Raw genomic sequence first — 26,559 nt, 5'->3', positions numbered from 1 at the left:
AAGCCTTTGATACGGTTCCACATAAAGAGCTGATAGATAAATTAGTGAAGATTGGACTTAATCCCTGGATAGTTCAATGGATTTGCAGCTGGCTGAAGCATAGACACCAGAGGGTTGTTGTGAATGGCGAGTATTCTGAGCAGAGTCAGGTTACAAGCGGTGTGCCACAAGGGTCTGTTCTGGGTCCTATTCTTTTTAATATGTTTGTGAGTGACATAGGGGAAGGTCTGGTAGGGAAGGTTTGCCTATTTGCCGATGACTCTAAAGTGTGCAATAGGGTTGATATTCCTGGAGGCGTCGGCAATATGGTAAATGATTTAGCTTTACTAGATAAATGGTCAAAGCAATGGAAACTGCAGTTTAATGTTTCCAAATGTAAAATAATGCACTTGGGGAAAAGGAATCCTCAATCTGACTATTGTATTGGCAGTTCTGTGTTAGCAAATACTTCAAAAGAAAAGGATTTAGGCGTAGTGATTTCTGACAGTCTCAAAATGGGTGAACAGTGCAGTCAGGCAGTAGGGAAAGCAAGTAGGATGCTTGGCTGCATAGCTAGAGGTATAACAAGCAGGAAGAGGGAGATTATGATCCCGCTATATAGAGTGATGGTGAGACCACATTTGGAATACTGTGTTCAGTTCTGGAGACCTCACCTACAAAAAGATATTGACAAAATTGAACGGGTCCAAAGATGGGCTACAAGAATGGTGGAAGGTCTTAAATATAAAACGTATCAGGAAAGACTTAATGAACTCAATCTGTATAGTCTGGAGGACAGAAGGAAAAGGGGGGACATGATCGAAACATTTAAATATATTAAAGGGTTAAATAAGGTCCAGGAAGGAAGTGTTTTTAATAGGAAAGTGAACACAAGAACAAGGGGACACAATCTGAGGTTAGTTGGGGGAAAGATCAAAAGCAACATGAGAAAATATTATTTTACTGAAAGAGTAGTAGATCCTTGGAACAAACTTCCAGCAGACGTGGTAGATAAATCCACAGTAACTGAATTTAAACATGCCTGGGATAAACATATATCCATCCTAAGATAAAATACAGAAAATAGTATAAGGGCAGACTAGATGGACCATGGGGTCTTTTTCTGCCGTCAGACTTCTATGTTTCTATGTTTCTATGTTTCTATTATTATATGTTGAATTAAATAGTAGTGTTCTTTCTTCATTGGTTTTTCCAGATGCCGAGTAAAAATATTTCCGGTTTCAATTCTAACTTTTGTTGTATCATTTCTTTTATCCAAATTTGTGTTTTAAGCCAGATTTTTTAAATTAGGGCACATGTCCACCACATGTGGAAATAAGTTCCGTTTTTATGACCACATCTCCCAACAAGGGAGAGGAGCGGCATACAAATCCAATAAATAAATAAATAAATAAATAAGTAAATAAATAAATAAATAAATAAATAAATAAATAAATAAATAAATTTGTTTGAGATTCGTATACATTTTTGCTAGCCTTGCAGGTAGTAAATGCCGTCTATAAAACATTTTGATTATGTTTTCTTTATACATTGTAGTTTGGTCATTTTGTAGTTTTCCTGCCATATTTTTTCCCATTGATCTACTTGTATGTTGTGGCCAATGTTCCTTGCCCAGCTGATCATGTTTCCTTTAACTATTTCTTCTACCATCTTATATTCTAATAATACTTTATATGTACTCGTAATTGCTTTTTTACCCTTGACCCAAAAGAATTTTATCAAGTATTGAATTTTGATTCTGTATTCCATGATTTGCTGTTTTTTTATATTATTATTATTATTATTATTATTATTATTATTATTATTTATTAGATTTGTATGCCACCCCTTTCCGCAGACTCGTGGCGGCTCACAGCAGTGATAAAACAGTATATAATGACAAATCTAATATTAAGTCTAAAATAACAATTTTACATTAAAAGCCTAAAAAACCCCTTATAGAAAAACATACACACAAACATTTCATACATAAAACTACATAGGCAAGGGGAGATGTCTCAGTTCCCCCATGCCTGATGGCAGAGGTGGGTTTTAAGAAGTTTACGAAAGGCAAGGAGGGTGGGGGCAGTCCTGATCTCCGGGGGGAGCTGGTTCCAGAGGGTTGTGGCTGCCACAGAGAAGGCTTTTTCCCTGGGTACCGCCAGCTGACATTGTTTAGTCGATGGAACTCAGAGAAGGTCAACTGGGATTCGTGCAGCAGATATTCTGGTCCAGTGCCATGAAGGCCGCTGGGATTCGTGTGGCAGAAGGCGGTCTCGCAGATATTCTGGTCCAGTGCCATGAAGGGCTTTATAGGTCATAACCAACACTTTTGAGTTGTGACTTGAAACTGATCGGCAACCAATGCAGATTGCAGAGTGTTGGTGTAACATGGGCATACCTAGGGAAACCCATGATTGCTCTCGCAGCTGCATTCTGCACGATCTGAAGTTTCCGAACACTCTTCAAAGGTAGCTCCATGTAGAGAGTGTTACAGTAGTCGAGCCTCAAGGTGATGGGGGCATGAGTGACTGTGAGCAGTGACTCCTGGTCCAGATAGGGCCGCAACTGGTGCACCAGGTGAACCTGGGAAAACGCCCCTCTCGCCACAGCTGAAAGATGTTTGTCTAATGTGAGCTGTGGATCGAGGAGGACGCCCAAGTTGCGGACCCTCTCTGAGGGGGTCAATAATTCCCCCCCCCCCAGGGTGATGGACGGACAGATAGAATTGTCCTTGGGAGGCAAAACCCAAAACCACTCCGTGTTATCAGAGTTGAGTTTGAGTCTGTTGACACCCATCCAGACCCCAACAGCATCCAGACACCGGCACATCACTTCCACTGCTTTGTTGACTGGACATGGGGTGGAGATGTACAGCTGGGTATCATCGGCATACTGATGATACCTCACCCATGCCCTTGGATGATCTCACCCAGCGGTTTCATGTAGATATTGAGTAGCGGGGGAGAGGACCGACCCCTGAGGCACCTCACAAGAGAGAGACCGAGAGGTCAACCTCTGACCCCTCACTAACACCGACTGTGATCGACCGGAGAGATAGGAGGAGAACCACTGAAGAACAGTGCCTCCCACTCCCAACCCCTCCAACCGGCGCAGAAGGATACCATGGTCAATGGTATCGAAAGCTGCTGAGAGGACAAGAAGCACCAGGACAGAGGATAAACCCCTGTCCAGGGCCCGCCAGAGATCATCCATCAACACGACCAAAGCAGTTTCCATGCTGTAACCGGGCCTGAAACCCGACTGTTGCTTCTTCCAACGACCGCTGGAGCTGGAGCGCCCCCACCTTCTCAACATTCTTCCCCATAAAGGGAAGGTTGGAGACTGGATGATAGTTATTAAGGACGGCTGGGTCCAGGGAAGGCTTCTTGAGGAGGGGGCGCACAAGTGCCTCCTTGTATGGAGCCAGAAAGGACCCCCTCCCCAAAGAAACGTTGACAATCTTCTGGATCCAGTAAGCAGGTGGCGGAGCTCACAGCTCCAATGGCCTTGTCCGCTTCATCAGGTGTCACCAGATCAAACTTTCCCAGACAGGTGGACTAGTATGGGCCCCAGTCACCTCGACTGACTCATTGTCAGTCGACTCTGATATCCAATCAGAGTCGAGATCCACCCAGATCCGAAAGATTTTATCAGCGAAAAATGTGTTAAAATCCTTGGCACTACTCTGCAAGGGCTCCCCAACTCCCCCCTGGTTGAGAAGGGAGTGGGTCATCCTAAACAGAGCGGCCAGGTGAGATTCCGCTGATGCAATCAAGGCAGCATGATACGGCGCATCTTGCCACCTTGAGCGCCACTTTGTAAGTCTTAATATGAGCTCTTACAACTGTTCGGTCGGATTCGGACTTACTCTTCCTCCATCCCTTCTCTAGACGTCTCTTCTGGCTTTTCAACTCCCGGAGCTCCTCGTTGAACCATGGAGCTCTACGGGGTCTAGTGCCGCAGAGGGGTCGCACCTGCGCAATCCGGTCAAGAGCCTCCGCTGCAGCCTTGTTCCAGGCCTCAGCAAGAGACTCTGCCAAACTGTGGACGAGTGTATCTGGAATAACCCCAAGCACCCTCTGAAAGCCCTCTGGGTCCATCAGGCATCTGGGGTGGAACTTCCTAATCGGTTCCGCCTTCCTGCGGGGAAGGATTGGAGCCAGGAAGTCGAGCCGCAGTAGAAAATGATCTGACCATGATAAAGGCAACTCTTCTAAGCCCCTTAGTCTTTATTTACCACCGACCTGGCATTGAGTAGCAGCAGCCTGAGCCCAGGGCCAGAGTTACACTCATCACCAGTGCCTTGAGTTGAGCTTATGGAGCCAGAAGAAGGAATTGCTACTAAGCAGCGATCCCTCCTTCCCCCAGAACGGCTACAAGACTGATAGACTATATATTCTAATCAAATGGCCAAAATTGTTATTAACGGAGAACAAACGGACAAATTTGAAATACAAAAAGACATGAGACAAGGCTGGACACTCTCTCCCCTCTTGTTTATCTTGACATTTGAAACATTGCTAAGTAAAATAAGAGAAGATAATGAAATAAAGGGATTAAAGATAAAAATGGAACATTATAAAGTCCAAGCATTTGCGTATGATAATCAGTAAAAGTAAAACTCAAATGATAACCAAAAATATCTTAGGAAGTCAGATAAAACAATTAGAAATGTTAACAAATATGATTGTAGTAAAAAGGGTAAAATATTTAGGGATTTGGATTACAGCTAAATCTATATCTTTAAACGATGATAATTACACTAAACTCTTAACCCATATCAAAACCCAAAATCTTGATCTTTAGTATCTAGTGGTGAAGTACGTTCTAAATTTGAAAATAAATAAATTTGATTTTGTGAAGTAATTAACTATCATAGGGTAAAATATGAGTAGCTCCAGCATTCCATAATTACAAAGTAAAGCATTTGAGGGTGTTTCCTAAAAAAGAATGTAAGAATTTTGGATATTCAGAAGCTATTTCCTTGATTGTCAGAGGTTATTGGTAGTAAAGTGCAAAATATCTTGATTTCTTAACATTTTGAAATTGAAACTTATTCCACTGTTGCTGAAACAATTGAATTTGATCTTAGCATTTCTTTTGTCTGAAATGCTTCAGTTGGAAAATATTTTTAATCATAAATGGTAAACCTCATAACTAAATAGAGCAAGAATTCATCAACTATGGAGAATCTACTATGAATTGAAACTTATATAATATTCTAGCATTTTTCATGTTTAAATAAATACAAATTATACATACAAATATCAAATATGAAATTTTATATTAAATAAAAAGTCAGTAAAACAGACTAATTAAGCAATTAAGAATTTAGCTCAGGTTTTCTTCTGGGCTACCTAAATTGTCAATAGTAAGTTCCTATTCATAATTACTGTTTGCTTATATGTGTATGTGGGTCTATGCATTTTCTGAAGTTGATAACAAAGACAAGTGATTTTATGGCATCTTTCTATGGTTTCTGACTTTGCTCTATATAGCCATATATACTTGTATATAAATAAAATATAAATATATACATATTTATTCTGCAGGGCTTGCTCTCAGAAATCCTGAGAAAAGAAGAAGACCCCAAGACTGCTTCGCAATCTTTATTAGTAAACCTTCGGGCAATGCAGAATTTCTTGCAGCTGCCTGAAGCAGAAAGAGATCGAATATACCAGGATGAAAGAGAAAGAAGCTTGAATGCAGCTTCTGCTATGGGCCCGACACCTCTTATAAGCACTCCACCCAGCCGACCTTCACAAGTAAACTATTTTATACATTTTTCTTTTTTTTTCTTTTTTTAAAATATAGATAATTTATGAATACAAAAGGGGGGAAGGGAAGTATAAACAGAAAGAGAAAAGGGTAAGGGGAGAGGATACAAAATCAAGGAGTTTGGGAAAATGGTAGTATTATACATAGTAATACATAAAATTCTTTGTATCAATATTATATTTCTCAAACTATGTAAATAAAAAGTATCCTTATTACCATTTATATCATATATTATATTTGTAAATTTTACATCTAATTTCCAACTAAATTCCAATTTCTAATACATATATATGTTGATAAAAGATAAAAAGATGATTTATGAAAGAGGAAAGTAAGAGCAAAGGACTTAGAAAGATTTGAAATTTATTTAAGTAAGTGATATAATTAAAGAAGTTTAGAGTTTGAGAAAAAAAATATAGAGGGAGGTAAATCTGCGTATAGCACAGACGTTTTTACATAATACGACATTATGTAGAAAAATTATAGAGGGTGTATATGTATAATATAGTAAATGTATTCTTGTATGTAAAGAAAGAGAATGTAAGAATTGATATAAAAATTAGTATTTGTGTTAATATATTATATGGTGTATAATCTATTGATTTAAAGACGAATAAAGAGAGATATGATATAAAATCTTTTTTGAATTTGATTACAATTTAATTGGTTTTGGAATTGTTTTATAAATTAGTTTTGATTCAATTTTGAACGTTCAAAGATGAGATAGGCTTATTACTTTCATAGTATAAAGGTTTGATATTTTTTGCTAAAACCCATTTGTACCAATTATCCCATATTTTATAGTATTCTGAGTCTTTTTTGTTTTGAATTTCCATTGCTATTTTGGACATCTCCGCGCATTCCATGATTTTGGTGATGACTATCAGTAGTAATGGGGTTTTTTCTTGTTTCCAAAAGAGGGCAAATGAAATTCTTGCTGCAGTCAAAGTTTGTAAGATGAGATATTTTTGTGTTTGCATAAGGTTTTGCCTGAATATACCGAGAAGATATATTTCAGGTTTGAATGGTAAATTGATTGACATGACTTGGTCTATTAAGTTTTTAATGCTTGTCCAGTATTTTTTCGCATATATACAGGTCCACCATGCATGGTAGCATGTTCCAGGTTTTATTTTGCATTTCCAGCAATTAGGGGGGAAATTGGGGAAATTTTTTAGATAGTCTTGCTGGGGGCAGATGCCATCAATAAAACATTTTTAATTGATTTTCTTTGTAGGACATTGCTGTAGTCATCTTGTAATTTATTGTCCAAGTTTTCTCCCATTCGGTTAAATTGATCGTGTGGCCAAAGTTTTGAGCCTAGGCTATCATGCATCCTTTAACTTGCTCTTCACAATTTTCCTGCATTAACAAATAATTATATAATTTGGAAATCATTTTGGGTAATGGGCCAAAAAAGATTGTGTCTATTACATTATCGTTTTGGAATCCAAATTGTTTTTTATGTTCTTTGTATTTTGATTTAATTTGTAAATATAATAGCCAATCCATATTTATCCCTCTATCTTGTAATTGTTGTTATGGTATGAGAAGATCACTTTTGTCTAATAATTGGTGGTATCTCAATATTTTGGTATGGGAGAAAAGATTAAGAAAGGTAAATAATTCATTTGGGTATAGCCATTTAGGTATTGAGGTGTAGTAATTCTTCTTAATCGAATACCAAATTGTTATTAAAGTTTTTCGGAGATAATGGTTTTTAAAGTATTTAGGTATTTTATGGTAATCCATTGTTAAAAATGCATGCCACCCAGCAAGAAAATCGGAGCCCTCTAAAGTTAGAAGTCTTGTATTTTTAAGAATCACCCAGTCTCTTATCATTGTTAGAATTGCAGCCTGGTAGTATGTATGAAAATTGGGGAGTCCAAGGCCACCTTTGATTCTATGGTCTTGAAGATTTTTCAATTTTATTCTGGCCTTTTTCTTGGCCCAAATAAATTTCCTTATTTCTTTGTGTAATGAATTGAAAAATGATTTGTTTAGATTTGTTGGGGCTACTTGAAAAAGGTATTGGAGAATATTAGATTTAATGGCAAACATTTTCCCCATAAGGGATAGTTTCAATTTAGACCATCTAGACAGATCTTTTTGAACCTCTTTGAGCAATTGATCATAGTTGTCTTTTTTAATAGTGCTATAATTTGAGGTCATCCATATGCCCAACTATTTAATTTTTTTAATGACCTTTATGTTAATTAAATTTTCCAATAAGACTACTTGTTTTGTTGTCATGTTTTTAGTTAGAATTTGAGTTTTTGTCTTATTAATTTTTAGGCGAGATATTTCTCCAAATTTATCTATTTCGTTAAACAGAATGGGAGCAGTTTGTATTGGGTCCTGTGCTATAAATACAATATCATCTGCAAAGGCCTGCAGTTTATATTGTTCCTTTTTAATGGTAATGCCTTGAATTAGAGTATTATTTCTTATGCTTTTCAAAAATGTTTCTATCGTTAGGATAAAGATAAGAGGAGCTAATGGGCATCCTTGATGTACACCTTTTGTTATGGGTATTTTTCTGTGATATTGTTAAAAAGGATTCTAGTAGATTGGTTTGTATAAATAGCTTTAATTAAATTGTAAAATTTGGGGCCAAAGTTCATATACTCAATTTGATTTATAAAATAATGCCACTGAAGACTATCGAATGCCTTTTTTAAATCCATAAATATTAATGCAACTGGTTTGTCGTAATGTTTGTCATAGTATTCGGTAGTGTTCAGTATTATTCTCGTGTTTGTCGCTATGTTTCTTAATGGGAGAAATCCATTTTGATCCGAATGGATAATGTTGTTTAATATTTTCTTTAATCGGTCTGCAATTATTGATGTAAATATTTTGTAGTCTGTATTAAGTAGTGCTATGGGTCTGTAATTTTCTAAATGGTGCTTATTTTGAGTATCTTTGGGGATAAGCGTTATATATGCTTCGGACCATGAAGTAGGAAGTTTTGCATTGGTAAGTGCATTGTTGTAGATGTCTAGCAGTATAGGTGTAATTATATCTAAATGTTGTTTGTAAAATTCAGATGGAATTCCATCAGGACCTGGAGTTTTGTTATTTTTTTGCTTTGCTATTGCAATTTCGATTTCTGTGGTGGTGATTAACTTATTTAAGGAAGATCTTTGATCATCATTTATTAGTGTTTTTTGTTCATTTTGTTGTAGATATTTTGATAGTAGATCAAGGTGTTGATAAAAGTCCTGAATTATTTGTTTCTTGTAAGAATTGGTGGTTTTTAAATGTCCAGAAGCGTCTGTTAGGGCATCTACATTCCTATCGAGCTTTTGGTGAGCCAGTTTAAGAGCTAGCCATTGGCCTGGTTTATTAGCAGATTCAAAGTGAGTTTGTTTCACAGTTTTTATTTTTTGTGTAATTTGTTGTTGTGTTATTAAATTTATTTTATGTTTAATTGTTTTTATTTCAAGTAGAGTTGCATTAATTTTGGGATCATTGTATAATGTTTTTTTGGCGAGTTGTAGAGATGTATTTAGTTTTTGTAATTGAGCATATTTTTCTTTTGTTTTCTTTGTGGAATAAGAGATATAAATGCCACAAATATACGCTTTAGTAGCGTCCCATGCTATTTGGTTAGGTGTCTCACCATTAAAATTAATTTTTAAAAATGGAGGAAGATCATTTTGTATTTTATCTTGAAATTCTTGTTGATTGATAATTGTACATAGACCATCTATGAAAGGTTTTATGATTAGTATCTTTAAATGTTAACAATAAGGGGTTATGATCTGCCCAGATTGCATTTAATATTTGTATATCTATAATTTTGTTTATAATTTCAAGATTAGACCAAGCCATGTCAATGCGAGAACAAGTTTTATGAGGAGGAGAAAAGTAGGTGTATTGTATGGTTTCTGGGTGATAGTATCTCCACATATCCTTTAGAGCAAATTCATATATTATTTGATTAAACGTTGAAGGTAGAGTATTGCGCGAGTGGTGTTTGGTATTGCCTTTATGGTCTTTAATTTTATCTACTATTGCATTGAAGTCTCCAATTATTAAAAAAATTGGTCAGATTCAATTCTAATATTTTTTTATGTAAATTGTTAAAATAAGTAGACTGTTTAGTAGATGGGGCATATATTGTTATTATAGTTATTTTTTTATTTTCTAATTTTACTTGAACTATCAATAACTGGCCGTTGCCATCAGCATATAATAATTTAGGGGAATAATTTTTTTTAACATATAGAGCTATACCTCTTTTTTTTCAGCTGCGGAAGTACAAAAAAGTTCAAATTTGGGAAAATGTAATAAGGTAGTCTCATCTTTTTTGATATGGGTTTCTTGTAAAGATATTATATCATAATTATATTCAGACACTTTGTGAAATACTTTCAATCTCTTTTTATGTGAGTTTAAACCGTTTACAGTGATCCCCCGGTTATTGCGTCCCCAACCATTGCGAACAGGGTAATTTGCGAATTTTGAACCCGGAAGTCAAAATACCATCTACGCATGCGTGCCCTTTTTTCTATGGGCACGCATGCGTAGATGGCGCCCGGCAGATCAGCTGCTGGACGGCTTCCCTGGGTCTTCCCCCTCTTGCTGGCATCAGCGAGGAGTTTCCCCACCGCCCACGCAAACTCCTCGCTGCCGCTCGCCCGCCCTTCGCCCGCCCACGCCGTTCGCTCCCCCTCTTGCTGGCGGGAGGGCGAGAAGCCCTCCCCACCACCCGCTCGCCCGCCCTTCGCCCTGGCCGCTTCTTCCCAGCGGAGAAATTCCAGCCCCCATCTGGTCCCGCCCGATCCTCCTCCCTGAGGCAGCTCGCCCTCCCATGGCCGCTTCCTCCACCCTCCATCGCAAGCCCTCGCCACCGCAGCCAACGCGCGCTGCGATCTTCAAGCCCGGCTCCTTTCGGCCCAGCATCCCGGGCCAAGCAGCTGCCTTCCATGACTGAGCCTGGCTCGCCCGGAAGATCGTAGCGTGCATTGGCTGCAGCGGTGAGGGAAGCCAAGCCGGCAGCAATGTCGCCACCGCTGCAGCCAACGCGCGCTACGATCTTCCGGGCGAGCCATGCTCAGTGACGGAAGGCAGCCGCTTGGCCCGGGATGCTGGGCCGAGAGGAGCCGGGCTTGATCCGCTGAGCCTGGCTGGCCCGGAAGATCGTAGCGTGCATTGGCTGCAGCGGCGAGGGAAGCCAAGCCGGCAGCAATGTCGCCGCCGCTGCAGCCAACGCGCGCTACGATCTTCCGGGCCAGCCAGGCTCAGCGGATCAAGCCCGGCTCCTCTCGGCCCAGCATCCCGGGCCAAGCAGCTGCCTTCCGTCACTGAGCCTGGCTCGCCCGGAAGATCGTAGCGCACGTTGGCTGCGCTGGCGAGGGAAGCCAAGCAGGCGCGCCGTTCTCCGCTGACTCCTAAAGCGGGGAAGTTTGCCAGGAGTCAGCGGAGAACGGCGCAACTGTTTTAAAACGATTGGAGCTTTCCAATGAGTCCCAAAGACAAACGGCAAACTTCCGCGTTTGTCTTCGGGACTCATTGGAAAGCCGCGCGGGTGTTTTAAAACATCCCCGCCGACATGGGGGGCTTGCTAGCACCCCCCCAAACCCGGGTTGGGGGTTCAGGGGGTGCTAGTGAGCACCCCATGTCGGCGGCCGCGCCGCCCCCCAATCTTCGGCTCCTCGCTAGCGCTGCGGAAGTTAAAAACACCATCTGCACATGCGCAGATGGTGTTTTTACTTCCGCAGCGCTACTTCGCGAAAACCCGCTCATTGCGGGGGGTCCTGGAACGGAACCCTCGCAACGAGCGGGGGATCACTGTATGTTGGTAGAAAATAATGTAATTTTGTTTTGTTTACTGTTGGAGTATGGATTCCTTTGATTTCTCTCTTCGAGCTTCGGTCCTTGCCCGAGTAATTGGTCCTTGTCCGGAATATTCGCCATCTAATTTTTTGACTTCTCTGTCTTTATCTAGCAGGTTATCATCGGACCTCAGTTCTTCTGTTGAAAGTATCTCTCTGCTATCGGTTTTTTTGGTTTGGTCTGTTCAGATGTTTTCAGAATATGATCATAAAATTCTTTAGCTTCTTCTGGTGAGGTAATTTTATATTTCTTATCAATAAGGGAAATCATCATACCTTCGGGTATGAGCCATCTAAATTGTATGCTGTTTTTGTTTAATTTACTTGCTAATGTTTGGTACGGCTTCCGTTTTTCTCTCACCCATCTTGGAATTTGGCGTAAAACCACAATATTTCTACCTTGGTGCGTCGCTGGGTTCTCTTTGGACATGTTGTAAACTTCATCCTTAGTTGTTCTTTTGAGAAATCGGATATGTACTTCTCTCGGGAGCCTGTGTCTTCTTGCTTAAGAGGTAGAGATTCGGTACACTTCATCTATTTGGTTAATCATTTCTTCGGTGGTTTTACCAGTGATGCTTGCTAGTATTTCTGCCATTGTGCTGGGGAGATCGTGTTGTTCTGATTCAGTTATATTCTGAAAACGAAGAAAAAAAAGCTGATGTTTCTAATTCGAGATTTATGAGGGATTCTTCTAAGGATTTATTAATGTACTCCGCTTTGGCTTCAGAGAATTGTAGTCTGGTGTCCATTCTATCAGTGGTTTCTTCCACATTTGTTATTCTTTGGGAGTTTTGGGTTATGGTTCCTTGAACGCCTTCCATCCAGTCATCTTATTTCCCTGTACGTTCAGCGAGGTGACCCGCATGATCTTGAATTTTTTTGATATCTTCCTTCATTACTCCGATTGTTCCTCTCAAAGATTCAAAATTTCTATCTATTGAATCTTGCATTTTAATCATCGTTTCAAAGAGGGAGTTTAATGTTATCGTTGGAGTCACCTGGGAAGATTGGGCATCAGTTGCTTTGTCTGATGGGATAGACTCTGCAGGGCGTTGTTGAGCTGGTGTTGCTGATTGATTAGTATTTTTCTTCAATGATTTTATTAAGGTTGACTGGTTTGGGGTAGATATCTTTATAGTATTTGTAAGTGAAATCCGGTATAATAGTATAATTATATGAAATGTTTAAGTTATGTGTGATTGGTCAGAGATAAGAAAATGTAGGTATAAAAAAATGAAAATATAGTTAAATAGTATTAGAGTTAATTGAAAAATTCAATAATAAGGATTCTTATGTAACATATATAGGTATATGATATGTAAAATATGTCAGGTAGGAAAGTATGTAAAGTGATAATGTAAAAGTTGTTAGTATAAGAATATCAAAAATTTGTAAAACTTAAATCACTATATTACTAATTCATTAAATATCAGTTCAAAATAGTCAAAATTATTAGTCTCTATTGCAATAATTTAATATAAACAAAATGTAAAGATAGTTATAGTTAAAACAGAGTCAATTAATCAATTGTTACCATAGTTTACTAAATATTTAAGATTTTATATTCAAACTGTATAGTTATTTAAATAAGTAATTTCATTATCTCTATTTAAACTTAGTTAAAGGTGACAGTATCAAAATTTTATCTAAAATGGGTCTATGTTTATCACAATATAACTTAATTTAATTAAGTAAATAGATAAATTAGTTAAAATATATAAATACCTAAATATCCTAAATACTAAACAGTCAAATATTTAATTTCTATAATTTCTAATTAATTATATAGTTTTTTTTACTATTTTATACATTTTTCATACCTTTTTATACATATATACATACAGTAAAAATATATATATTTCTAACTAAGGCAAGCTTCACAATACTTTTCACAGGTAATATAGTATCTGTATTACACACAGATAAACAGCAAAATTTACTAGAGTGTCCATTTCCAGTTTATTTATTTATTTATTTATTTATTTATTTATTTATTTATTTATTTATTTATTTATTTATTTATTTATTACTTAGATTTGTATGCCGCCCCTCTCCGAAGACTCGGGGCGGCTCACAACACGTGGAAACAAATCATAAATAATCTGACAATTTAAAATATTAAAGATTAAAAAAAGACCCCATATACTAACAGACATACACACAAGCATACCATACATAAATTAGACATGCCCAGGGGAAGATGTTTCAGTTCCCCCATGCCTGACGGCAAAGGTGGGTTTTAAGGAGTTTACGGAAGGCAGGAAGAGTAGGGGCAGTTCTAATCTCCGGGGGGAGTTGGTTCCAGAGGGCCGGTGCCGCCACAGAGAAGGCTCTTCCCCTGGGGCCCGCCAACCGACATTGTTTAGTTGACGGGACCCGGAGAAGGCCCACTCTGTGGGACCTAATCGGTCGCTGGGATTCGTGCGGCAGTTACAGTTTCGTAGGCTTAGGTTTGTAACTGGAAAATAGTTCTTGAGAAGAGGCAAAAAAATCTTGAACACCCAATTCTTATTTAGAAAAGTTCGTAAGTAGAGGCGTTCTTAGGTAAAAGTACCACTGTATCTAAGAGATTTTTTTGGATGCACATTTCCTATTTCTTGTTACAAAGATAAGAACTGACCTTCATATTTAGAAGATAAAGTAATTTTGGAGAACATCTTATTATATTATAGCTTTTGACTCATAGTTTAAACTTTAACGATCAAAATGTGCTTTTTATAAACTATTGTCTTTTTTATTTTACCTTTTATGACATATTTCGAATAGCAAAATATAAAATAGAGCTTTCTATTCTTGAGAAAATATAAAATAGAGCTTTCTATTCTTGAGAGAGCAGTTATTGGAAATACTACTATGTAAATATAAATGCCCGACCGGCGGCTTAAACCGCCGACCGAAATTGCCCCCGGAGCAGGGGGATGCTGCTGGTGGCTCCACGGAGCCCCGAACTTCCGGTTTCTGGCAAAACCGGAAGTTCGGCTTTTGGCAGCACGCCAGGAGGGCGCGCTGCCTTATGGGTGCAGAGGGAGGTCCTTGATCGCCCTATTTAAGGGCGATACAAACAGGACCTTCTCCTTGCTTTCTGCTGCCCTGAAGTGAACAGAAGGCTTTCTGTTCGCTTCAAAGTCTGGACCACGTGGCGAGGCCTATTGAGGCCTCGTTCAGGTTTTTTGCTGCGTCAGAGGCCGGCTGGCCTCTGATTTCTTCTGTCCTCATGAGGGAGGGGGCATCAAGGAGGGCAGCGTGGATGGGCCACACAGGGTGGGTATTTAACGGGGGCAACACCCCCTTTTAGTTAAACCTCCTTTTTATTTAGGGTTTTTGTTAGCAGGGATTTTCTTCTGCAGGGATTTAGGCAATTTTTTCCCTTTTTAGGGCACCAGGACCCCCCAACTGGGAGGCTTGGGTGCTTAGGGCCTGCTCTTCGAGCGCCTTAGCTAGCAGGTGAGAATCCTAACGGTTCTTTCCTGTTGGGGACCAGCTACAGAATGGCCCCCAAGTGGAGCGCTTCCACCCAGGGGCCACTGGGATCCTGCCCCTGCAGGACACAGACCCCTTTGGTGTGGGCTAGAGAGGAAGGGGAGGCGGCTCCTGCCCCCGGTCACGGGGCCCTTCTGGAAACCGAGTCATGGTAGGCCTTGAATCTAGTGTATCTGCTCAGTCTTTTTCTGCTGTGTTGGACTGTTTAAACCAGATGGATGCGTGCTGGGAAGCCGCCTTTGGAGCAGGCCGCAGATCGGGACCCTCAGCTGCGTGGGGAGCCCCTCTGGGCCCCGTGGAATCACCAGACCCGCCCCTGGACCAGAACGAGATGGCAGCACAATATTCCGGCTCCAATGCCTCGGCCCTTGGGGCCCCATCGGATGGCAGGGGTGAGTCAGCTACCAACACACCCACACCGGGCCTACAGGGGTTAGCCACCCTAATGCCCTCGGTGGGGCCAACCGGTCTGGGGGCCCCTTTGGGGTCCAGCACCCCGACGGTGCTGGGGGGCCACTGCCCAACCAGCTTTGGTCCCTGCTGGGGCATCACAGGTGAACACAGTTGCACCGGTGGGGGGGAGTGGAGGCACTGGTACCCCCGCTCAGTGGTTTAATCTGATGCCCGGATCCTCAGGACCACATGGCCCATTACCAAGCATGGCTAGCAGTGTGGGTGCCGTGGCAACACCCGCCGTGGCGGGTGGGCCATCAGCCGTACAGGGACTGGCCCCCTAGCTGCCGCTTTCGCTGCAGCAGGGACAGCCCACGCCAGCGTAACTACCTCAACTGACCCCCTGGCGGTGGCTGGGGGGGGGGTGATCCCCTTTGGCCTCCCATCTACACCCCTGGGATATCACCTGCATCCCTCCATTAGGGAGAAGATCTGGCGCGGGGAATACATTGACCTTTACACCTTACTTAATCAGGAGGTCCCGAAGAAGGAGAGGGACGAGGAGGCCCGAACTGATCGGGCCAAGAAAGTTAAGGTGCCGCGGTGCTTTAGGTCCTGGCTTTATGCCTTCTTAACCTATGCCACCATAATCATTCAGAAAGAACCAGGCAGGGCCATGGCATTGCTCAAGTACATCGACCTCATCACTATGGCACATTTGAGGTTAAGGGGGATGCCTGGCAGAAGTATGACGAGTCGTTTAGAATGAGGATGGCTTTCGATAACAACCTGTCTTGGGACCGGGAGGTTCCCGACCTCTGGTTCCATGCAACTCAGAAAAGTGGTACTGGACAAAGGACCGACAGCAGTTGTTCTGCCCTCAGAGACAGAGATAGTTGGACTGTATTTAGGCATGTTTCTTTAAGATATTGCATTAGGGGAAATGTAGTGAAATTGCACTCTGGGTAATGTAGTTTTACATGTGACCACATTTGTGTATTCCTATTGGCTCTGACTCGGGATGAGGGGTAATTAGAGAGAACATTCCAGTGGGCCTTTGTCTTCACTCATTAAGCCAGCTAGCATGTAGATGCCACATCCAGAGCTGGGGTCAATTCAATCTCTTTTTACCTGCACAATGGGAAAGATTATACTGCAGAAGAATCGCATCATAACTGTGAGTTATTGTGGGAATTCCTGTAATAAAATGATCTGTCCCAGAACAGCGGTCATTTGATGGAGGAGGAGGAGCCAGCTGCCCCCCGCACTGGTGCAGGGCAGGGTGTTCGACCCACCCAACTTTGCTTTGAGTTTAGCGCCAAGGGCTCTTGTGCACACTCCTCTTGCAAATTCCGGCACACTTGTGGCAAATGCGGCGGCTCCCACGCTACGCATGCATGTACCCACCCCAGTAGGAACAGGAAAAACAGGGACAGGAATAAACCAGCCCTTCCTGCAGCTAAAGGGCCCCAGCCCAGTCAGGCTTGACTGGTTGGCCAGCCTCCTGCGGGGATATCGCCCGAGTGCGCGGCTGCTATCCTTCAGGGTTTTCGCGAGGGCTTTAGGATACCCTACCAGGGTCCACGCAGGACTTTTCTTTTGTGGAACCTTAGGTCAGTAACGGGGAACGAAGAGCTGGTTAGGGCTAAAATTAAGAAGGAGGTTGATGAAGGAAGGGTCCTGGGCCCCTTCTCTTCCCCCCCAGTACCTAACTTGAGGTTATCCCCCCCTTGGTGTAGTACCCAAGAAAGCACAAGGTGAATATCGGCTTATTCACCATCTGTCCTTTCCCCGGGGGGAGTCGGCGAACGACTTCATCCCGGAAGACCTTTGTTCTGTACGGCAGTGATTTTCAACCTTTTTTGACCCACGGCACATTTTTTACATTTACAAAATCCTGGGGCACACCACCAACCAAAATGACACAAAATGACACCCTAAGACACTCTCCTCTCTTTTTCCATCCCTGTCTCCTCCCCCTTGTGTGTGTGTGTATATACACACTCTTGAACCATTTCCATAAACAGGTTAGGGATGAGGTTTTTCTCTCTCTTATTCTTTGGGTGCTTTTTATCATATGCTTTAAATCAAGAGTCACTTCTCTCTCTCTCTTTTGTTTCTCTCTTTTTCCTCTCATTCTCTGTCTCAATCATTTTCTCATTTCTCTTTTTTCCTTCCTTTTGCTCATTTCTCTCTCTCCCTTCCTCTCCTTTTTTCTCTCTTTCTCTCTTTCTTTCTTTCTTTCTTTCTTTCTCTCTCTCTTTCTTTCTCGCTCTTTCTCTCTGTCTCTCTTGCTTTCTTTCTCTCACTCTTGTTTTCTCTCTCTTTCTCTCTTTTCTCTCTCTCTCTTGCTTTCTCTCTCACACTCTTTCTCTCTCTCTTGCTTTCTTGCTCCCTTGCTTTCTTTCTCTCTCTCTCTCAGCAAAAAGTTGTGAGACCGGAACTTGAGCTTCCTTCTTCGCGGCACACCTGACCATGTCTCGCGGCACACTAGTGTGCCACGGCACACTGGTTGAAAAACACTGCTGTACGGTATGCGTCGTTCGACGACTTCGACCTCCTGGGCTTCCGCTTCAAGGGAGGTTTCTATGTGGATCAGACTCTCCCCATGGAAGGTTCGATATCATGCGCTCTCTTTGAGAGTTTCAGCACCTTCCTCGAATGGGCACTCAGGAGGCGAACGGGATCCAGGTCAGTCATCCACTAATTAGAAGCGATTGGTAGCGGGCCCAGCTGGCACGCCTCAATGCCAGGCCTTAATGGCGGCATTTGAAACATTGTGTTCTTACCTTAGGGTTCTCCTAGAACCCGAAAAGACGGAAGGACCATCCTCCAGGATTTCCTTCTTAGGTATAGAATTAGACTCTTCCATGCAGTCTTGCAGACTGCCCGAGGAGAAGTTGGTGAAGATACGGCTCAAGCTGGAGGAGGTGTCCCGCCTCAAGAAGGTAACCCTCAAACAACTCCAGGAGCTCACAGGGCTGCTTAATTTTGCATGCCGGGTGATTGCACCCGGTAGGGCATTTTTACGCAGACTGTATTCTTCTATGCAGGGATTGAGCTCGCCCCACCATCGGGTGCGTCTCAATGCAGGGGCCAGGGAAGACTTGCAAGTTTGGCAGACATTCCTGGTGCAGTTTAACGGGGTTTCCTTTTGGGGGCAAGATTTGCTTCTCCAAGCAGACTTGCAATTGCACTCTGACGCCTCGGGCTCCCTTGGCTTTGGAGTACTACTGGGAGATAGTTGGTGCCACCCATTGTGGCCTGCTGAATGGGCAGCGGCCGGTATTTGTAGGGACCTTACCTTTTTGGAGTTTTTTCCCCTAGTAGTGGCCCTAGAACTGCGGGGAGAACAGCTCGCCAACCGGACCATCCACTTTTGGTGTGACAACCTGGCGGTTGTCCATGTGGTTAATTCATTGTCATCCAAAAACGAATGGGTAATGCACCTGGTTTGTTTTTTCATGAGTAGAGCTTTGGCTCTAAACGCACTGTTCACAGCGCGCCATGTCCCTGGATTGGAGAATGGCGCAGCTGATGCTTTATCCCGTGGACAGCTGGCCAGGTTCTGGGCGTTGGCGTCCAGGGTACGGAGCATACCAGACAGGATGCCACGGCATTTATGGAGCCTGGCAGGACTGCCGAACCCTGGAGGCAGGAGGCCATTGGGTTGTCCTTAGCCCCGAGCACCCGGGCTGCTTATCAAAGAGTAGGTAAAGTGTTGTGGGACTTTAGGTATAACAAGGGTTACAGGCAGATTTGGCCCATACTGATCGAACCGTTGGAGCACTGTGTGCTGTTACATCAACGGGGTTTGAATGTTAAAACCATCAAGGGTAAGTTGGCGGGTCTGGCGTTTCTCGCCAAGGCTCATGGGTTTACCAATAACTGTAGGGACTTCCGCGTCAAGAGGATGCTGGAGGGATGGTCCCGGGAACGCCCACGGCCAGTAGCCGACACCCAGCGACCATTGTCTATCCCACAACTGTCGGCCTTAAGCCAAACGTGGGCCAGACTGTGTACTTCTCAGTATGAAGCCTGCCTGTTCCACGCGACAGCAATGACGCTTTTCTTTGTGGCATTTAGGATAAGTGAAGTCCTGGCCACTTCCAATAGGGATGTCAGTTTGCGCGGGCTCCAGTGGAGCGATGTGCAGTACCAGGAGACAGGTGTTTCACTCCGCCTGCGCCAGTCCAAAATGGACCAGCAGGGCCATGGAACGGAGATCACATTAGCACCAACAACAAACAAAGCAGTATGCCTGGTGGCAGCGTTGGTGGCCTTCCACGGAGTTCGTGGTGAAGTCCAGGCAAACTTCTTTCGCCATATTAACGGGGCTCCTTTAACCAAGTACCAATTTTGAACAGTCACATCAAGGGTCTTACATCACATAGGTGTGGACCCGTCCAGATTCGGCACACACTCCTTTCGCATAGGCGCCGCTACTGCAGCTGCAGCAGCAGGTTTTACGGACCACTGCATCATGGCCATCGGCCGATGGAGGTCCGCAGCCTTCCGTTCGTATGTGGGGCCCCCCCAATAGGGGCCCCGTTATCGGCTGTTTTTAATTGTTGCTTGTTCTTTTAGCCATTTCTGTTTCCCGGCCCGTTGTTTGGCTCTGTGGCCACAGTTTCGTTTTTTGGGCCAGAATGTTTGCTGCACAGTCTCCCTTCGGATCGCAGCTGTCCCTGGGCCTTCGGACGGATGTCGTTTGGTTGGGCTGCAGGGATATGCATTGGGAGGGGCTCCTCCCGCTGGGTTTTGGCCGGTGCCGATCCGAGAGAGCCTCTGAGTTGTTGGTGATCCACCTCGGGGGCAACAACCTTGACATTTTGAGTGGCTTGATGGTGAGCATCCAAGCCCGCAATGACCTCGGGGCCTTCGCTGCTGTGTTCCCGGACACACGTATCATGTGGTCCGAGATTCTCCTCAGACTTGTCTGGCGGAGCGCTGTGTCTCCCAAGGCTGTGAACAAGGCCAGGTTAAGGGTTAACCAAGCCATTGGGAAGGTTGTTAGGGAGTTGGGGGGATACATAGTGAAACACCCCCTGATTAAATTTGGAACGCCCTGGCTCTACCGGGCCAACGGCATTCACCTTTCAGATGAGGGGAACACCATTTTCCTGTCGGACCTGCAGAGGTGATTCCAGAAATTAGTTTAGGAGGCTGGGTGGGGGTCGGGGGGCCAAGATTGAGATCTGACCCCCCTCCGTGGCAGGTTAGAGGCGGAAATGGGCAATTAGAAGCTACTGCGCATGTATTTAAAGTATTTAAAGTTACGTTATTTAAATTTATGTTAATTTAATAAAATGACAATATGTCTCAGCGTCTTTACTCCGCTTCCGGGGCAAATGCTCGACCAGCGGCTTAAACCGCCGGCCGAAATAGCCCCCAGAGCAGGGGGATACTGCTGGCGGGTCCACAGAGCCCCAAATTTCCGGTTTTCAGCGAAACCAGAAGTTTGGCTTTTGGCAGCGCACCAGGAGGGCGCGCTGCCTTATGGGTTCAAGGGGAGGTCCTTGATATTTAAGGGTGATCCGAACAGGACCTCCTCCTTGCTTTCTGCTGCCCTGAAGCGAACACCCACCCGCCCTCCGCTATTAACAGTGTGTCCTTAGGAGATCGCTTCAGGGCCGAATAGGAATTTTTTGCGGCCTCCCCTTTAGAGGCGGCCGTTTTTTCACCTATTCCACACTGATGGTACGGATCAGATGTTAGGGGGTGCAGCGCACTTAGATGACAGTATAGGCCTCCCTTTGGTCACTGGGGTTTGGCAGGTTAAGGGCGGAAATGGGCAATTAGAAGCGACTGCGCATGCTCCCTTGGGCATCCTTTTAAAGGGTGATGGACTGCCTCTCTCCAGGAACTAGAGGTTGGAACAACATCGGGGATTGGAGAGAGGATGTCCATGGGAATCACCGGATCCAATTTCCCACGGGGATTAGAGGGTGAGCTCCTCCCACACGACTAAGGGGCGTGGCTTGGATCCAGGTGAAGGTGGCTACCTTCACCTGGTTCAGCAAGGAGTTTTTGCCCAATGTTGCCAAGGAAGTTTCTGATAGGAATTTCTGCCTCGTTAGTTTTGGCCTCTGCAGGTCCTTAGTTATGTTGAATTTAAATATTTAAATTTACGTATTTAAAGTTACGTTATTTAAATTTATGTTAATTTAATAAAATGACCCTTATTTAATCCACAATATGACTCAGCGTCTTTACTCCGCTTCCGGGGCAACTCTGTTTCTAGGCGCCACAGTAATAATGGAGTAGTAAACTTTGTCCCAATAAAAAGCTATTTGGAAAGTATGTGTACTTATTTTAACTCTTGTGCATTTGTAGAATAGGCTTCAAAAGTAGTCTGTTTTCCTTGAAATGAAATACTTCATGAATTTAGATTCACAGTATAAGATTAAAAGCTAAATAAGGATTTAAAAGTACCAGTAATTTTGTTCCTAAACTAAAACAGTATTTAAAATAATGCATTTGTAAAGAGTGTGTGTGCATGTGTCTGTGTGCACATACCTGAGAAAAATATTAATATGTACTAATTTAATTGTTTCAGCCTTTATCTGTTTTGGATATGTTATTTCTATTTTATAATCAATCAAAAGTTTGCTAGATTTGTTCTAGATGTGCTAGATTTTCTAGAATTTAAATATATTTAAATAGCTTCATTTGATGAGCATAAAAATCTACAATAAGTTTATTAAAATGTTTGTGAACCTTTTACTCAGTACGAACAAAGGCAAATATATGTGTCCCAGGCATATATTGCAGGATCTAATCTGGATCTGTCGCCAGGACCAGAGGTTCTTTCTTCTGAATTTTCAGACTCATCCTGGAGCCCATTCTCAGGGAACTTCTCTCTCACCAGAATTTTTCTTCATTACAATTACTACAGCAAGTTATATTACATTATAAATAATGGAAGTTAAGTGTTGCATATTTATATGTATCATTTTAATGTTTGTTTTGTCAGTACAATGTCTAGTGTATTGATAATACTACATGAAAACCAGTAGATATCCATCACATATTTTTGAAGATTTTAATTTTATCATTCATTCCTCAATTTTATCATTTCATTCTTAACTGTCTTCATTTCTAACTCTTAACACTCTGTTTTAGGAATCTTAATTTTATAACTTCACTTTTTGGTGAGGATTAGGTTTATAAAGTATCATACACTAAATGAAGACTGATGCTTTCAATAGAAATTATGGAGAAAAAACATAGTCTCTGAAAGGTTAATTAGCAGTATATAATATAGTATTCACTAGAGCACAGCAAACTAGTCATCCATGCTATTCTTAATGGGTCAGAAGAAAATGTTAAGAAAGAAATAGAAGATATTTGGATTACTCTGTTAAGCGAGAAAAAAAAAGGGGGGGTGTTGAACCAAAGTTTATCAATATACATAAACCATCTCCTAATGTTTTATTAACTGTTTATACAGTTTCTATAGAAATGTATGAGTCTTTGTCCATAACTATTCTTATAATCAAAGCAACCTCTATTATAATAAGTCAAAAGCTTTCATAAAAATAAATATAAGTGATCAAAATAGTCATGTAGCTAAGTAAGTAGATAATTTAGGTGCAGGGGTGTGTGTATGTGTGTGTGTGTATGTACAGTATATAGGTATATATATCTATGTATATATTTATTTTTATGTCCATATATGTGTGTGTGTGTAGATATAAAACCAATTGACTGTCTAACTGGAAAAAAGTTGTACTGTAATTAGATGTTCTATGATATGATATGATATGATATGATATGATATTTACTGAAGGAGTAGTAGATGCTTGGAACAAACTTCCAGCAGACGTGGTAGATAAATCCACAGTAACTGAATTTAAACATGCCTGGGATAAACATATATCCATCCTAAGATAAAATACAAGAAACAGTATAAGTACAGACTAGATGGACCATGAGGTCTTTTTCTGCCGTCAATCTTCTATGTTTCTATATGATATGAATGTCAGCGCTCCAAATAGCATCTGAGAAATAAATTAGATTCCAATCTAATTGTCTCATCCAAGGTTCGATTTATTAACAGAACCATGTTGGTTACATTGTAGTCATCCCAATACTAACTTCCTTCTAGTACTCCACCTGGGTTAAGGTTCATCTCTCATCCCCACACCCACAAGTTCATCACGAGGACCAGTCCGGTTGCAGAGATTCCACCGACCTCCTCTTTACATTCACTGATGCAGAATAAAAGATGACCTTGGACTCCAAGAAAGGAATTTGTTGTGGCTAGTAGCTTTCCCTCTCATGCATCTACCCCTCCCAGTAATCATGATACTATTCTACTGTGGCAGGTCAAAGTCTCTAACTCCAAATGATGGTTTCGGCATGACAATGATATGATATGATATGTAGGAGATCTATATCACTTTCAGCACAACCTAAGCATAGCTCATACAATGTCCTACCTGTCAATCACTACTTCAGCTTCAACCACAACAATATATGATCACGCAACAGATACAAACTCAAAGTGAATTGCCCCAAACTTGACTGTAGAAAATATGACTTTAGTAACAGAATGGTTAATGCCTGGAACTTACTACCTGACTTTGTAGTTTCATCACCAAACTTCCAAAACTTTACCCTTAGACTGTCCACTATTGATCTCACCTGATTGTTAAGAGGCCTGCAAGGAGTGTGCATAAGCGCATCAGCGTGCCTACCATCCCTGGCCAATTGTTCCCTCTTATCAGTATCCATCTTATGTGTTAAATAAATAAATGAATAAATAAATAAATGAATGAATGAATAAATAGCAGTATTGAAAGTTTCAGTTGGATTATAATGAACTATGAAAGGATTATGTTCAACATATACCTCATGAAAAATAATTATGAATGAATTAGAATTACTGTCTCCTCAAAGTTAGACATGCAATGAATTTACATGCAATATAAATTCTTTTCAATTTTCAATATTTCTCAATAAATATTACCTAAAATAATATGTGTTAGATAAAGAAAGCTCATATAAATTAATGGTGATTAAAAATGTGATATTTTATTTATTGAGGAAAGTGATCCAGTTTAACATATTTGTATATATAATATAATTGCCCCTCTCAAACACCAATAACTGCAAATAAACATTTCCAATGTCTATTGATCAATATTCTTTATTTTTACTTAATAACAGTCTTGTCTTTCATCCATTTGAATATTACTTATTCCTTGTCTTGAATTTCTTGAAATAGCAAATATCTTTTGTCAAGTACAGAAGGAATAAATTAAAGCAACTGCTATCTTGAATTAGTATATTTATTTCCTTCTTAATTTTAGAGCCTTGTTTTATTTTATTGCATTTTTGTATATTCTGTGATAATTTTTGTTCATATTTTTTTCCACAATAAAATTTAATCAAATTATTTTTTCCCAAATCTTTTTTCTAACATCTTCTGGTATAACTGGTTCTTCTGAGAACAAGGTGTTCATAATAACATACAACATAGCTCACAGTGCTGATTCACCCTCCTTGTTATTCCACAATAATAACTATTATAAGTTGATTACCTGCAATATCAAAAATAATGTTTCTTTCCCATAAAAATGCATTTATTCTTTAAAATTAATTTAAAGGATTAATTTTGAAAAGTATTCCTTTTAGTAGACCTTACTCCATTTAAAACTTTCTACCGCCAAAATTCTGCCTTGGTTTTTTGCTGTTAATTATTAAAAATTATAAAACTACAGTGTTATTTTTATATATTAACAATTAGACAATTGATCTGATACTTCCCATCTTGTCATTTTGAAAGAGTTCAACCTTTTAATGTAATTAGAGGACAATTTCTAATCATGCTTGTAAAGAAAGTGTGAATTTAATCTTCTCTGAAGACTAGCTGTGGCTGGAGCAAGAATGGCAAATTCTTAATGTCCCATTTCTCCCAACCTTGAGAGACCACCATCTTAGCGTCTTCCTCATGAGGCGCAAACATATGAAGTGCAATTTAGATAGTCTCCCATTCTCTCTTTTTTCAGAGAGGGTAAAAAGAGCCGATCTACTTGTTGGCTCATTGTTCTTAACCATAATTGGTATTTCTGCAAAATGCAAATCCATCTTAAGTCTGCCATTTCATCCCAGAAAACCAGAATTCATGGTTTCATAATGGCAAACTGTCCTCCCCCAAAGTCAGCAAAGCAGACTTAAACCATGATACGGCCATTACTATCTTTTATAGAAAGGATGAATTATATAGCACTTTTCTTTTGAGACAACAGTTCTATTTTTGCTCTTCTCAATTTATAGAAAATTCTTCCAATAGCTTTTGTCTTTTCAATATGGTCTTTCACAAATTGTAGATGGGCAGCAATGTGGGTAGCTTTCTTGTAACTGTGTCATACAACCATTATTGTTCAGTGTTTCCCTGATGATGATCTTATGGACATTCACCAAAACAAGAGAGGCTTTTAGCTCCTTAGATTATTTATTTATTTATTTATTCATTCATTCATTTATTTAATTGGATTTATATGCCACCCCTCTCTGAGGACTAGCATTTATTCTGGCATTATCCTGGCATTCCTTAAGACCTCCTACAACAGTGATGGCAAACCTATGGCATGGGTGCCACAGGAGCATGTGGAGCCATATCTGCTGGCACACGAGCTGTTGCCCTTGTTCAGTTTCAACATGCATGTATGTGCTTGCCAGTTGATTTTTGGCTCACACAGAGGCTCTGGGGGGATAGGGGAGGGTGTTTTTAACCTCCTAAGGCTCCAGGGAAGCCTTTGGAGTCTGGGGAGGGTGAAACACAAGCCTATTGGGTCCCCCAGAAGCTGGGAAACAGGCCATTTCTGCCCTCCAGAGGGTCTCTGGTGGGGGGGGGGAATTGTTTTCATCCTCCCCAAGCAATGAATTATGGGTGTGGGCACTCCCACATGCATGATAGCATGCATGCATGCTCTTTTGGCACCCAAGGAAAAAAGATTCATCATCATTGTCCTAGAAGATTATTACATATTTGGCTCTTGATATGATCTGTTTTCTTTAAACACCCTTCGGTAACAATGGTGTTGAATGGACTCTGTTTTACATAATTTGTCTA

General features: G+C 41.3%; 1 protein-coding gene across 17 annotated transcripts in view; it reads left to right on the top strand.

The window, feature by feature from the left end:
- Positions 1–26,559, top strand: part of SATB1 (SATB homeobox 1) — a 186,222-nt gene that overhangs the window by 93,329 nt on the left and 66,334 nt on the right. For all 17 annotated transcript variants that reach the window (XM_070727244.1, XM_070727232.1, XM_070727237.1 and 14 more), the window contains one exon: positions 5,535–5,747. In XM_070727244.1, the coding sequence (XP_070583345.1) occupies positions 5,535–5,747 (213 nt within the window). The remainder of the gene's footprint in view (positions 1–5,534; positions 5,748–26,559) is intronic.

This window comes from Erythrolamprus reginae, chromosome Z (genome assembly GCF_031021105.1).
Source record: "Erythrolamprus reginae isolate rEryReg1 chromosome Z, rEryReg1.hap1, whole genome shotgun sequence".
Taxonomy (NCBI): Eukaryota; Metazoa; Chordata; class Lepidosauria; order Squamata; family Dipsadidae; genus Erythrolamprus; species Erythrolamprus reginae.
This window is presented reverse-complemented; position numbering and strand designations above follow the sequence as displayed.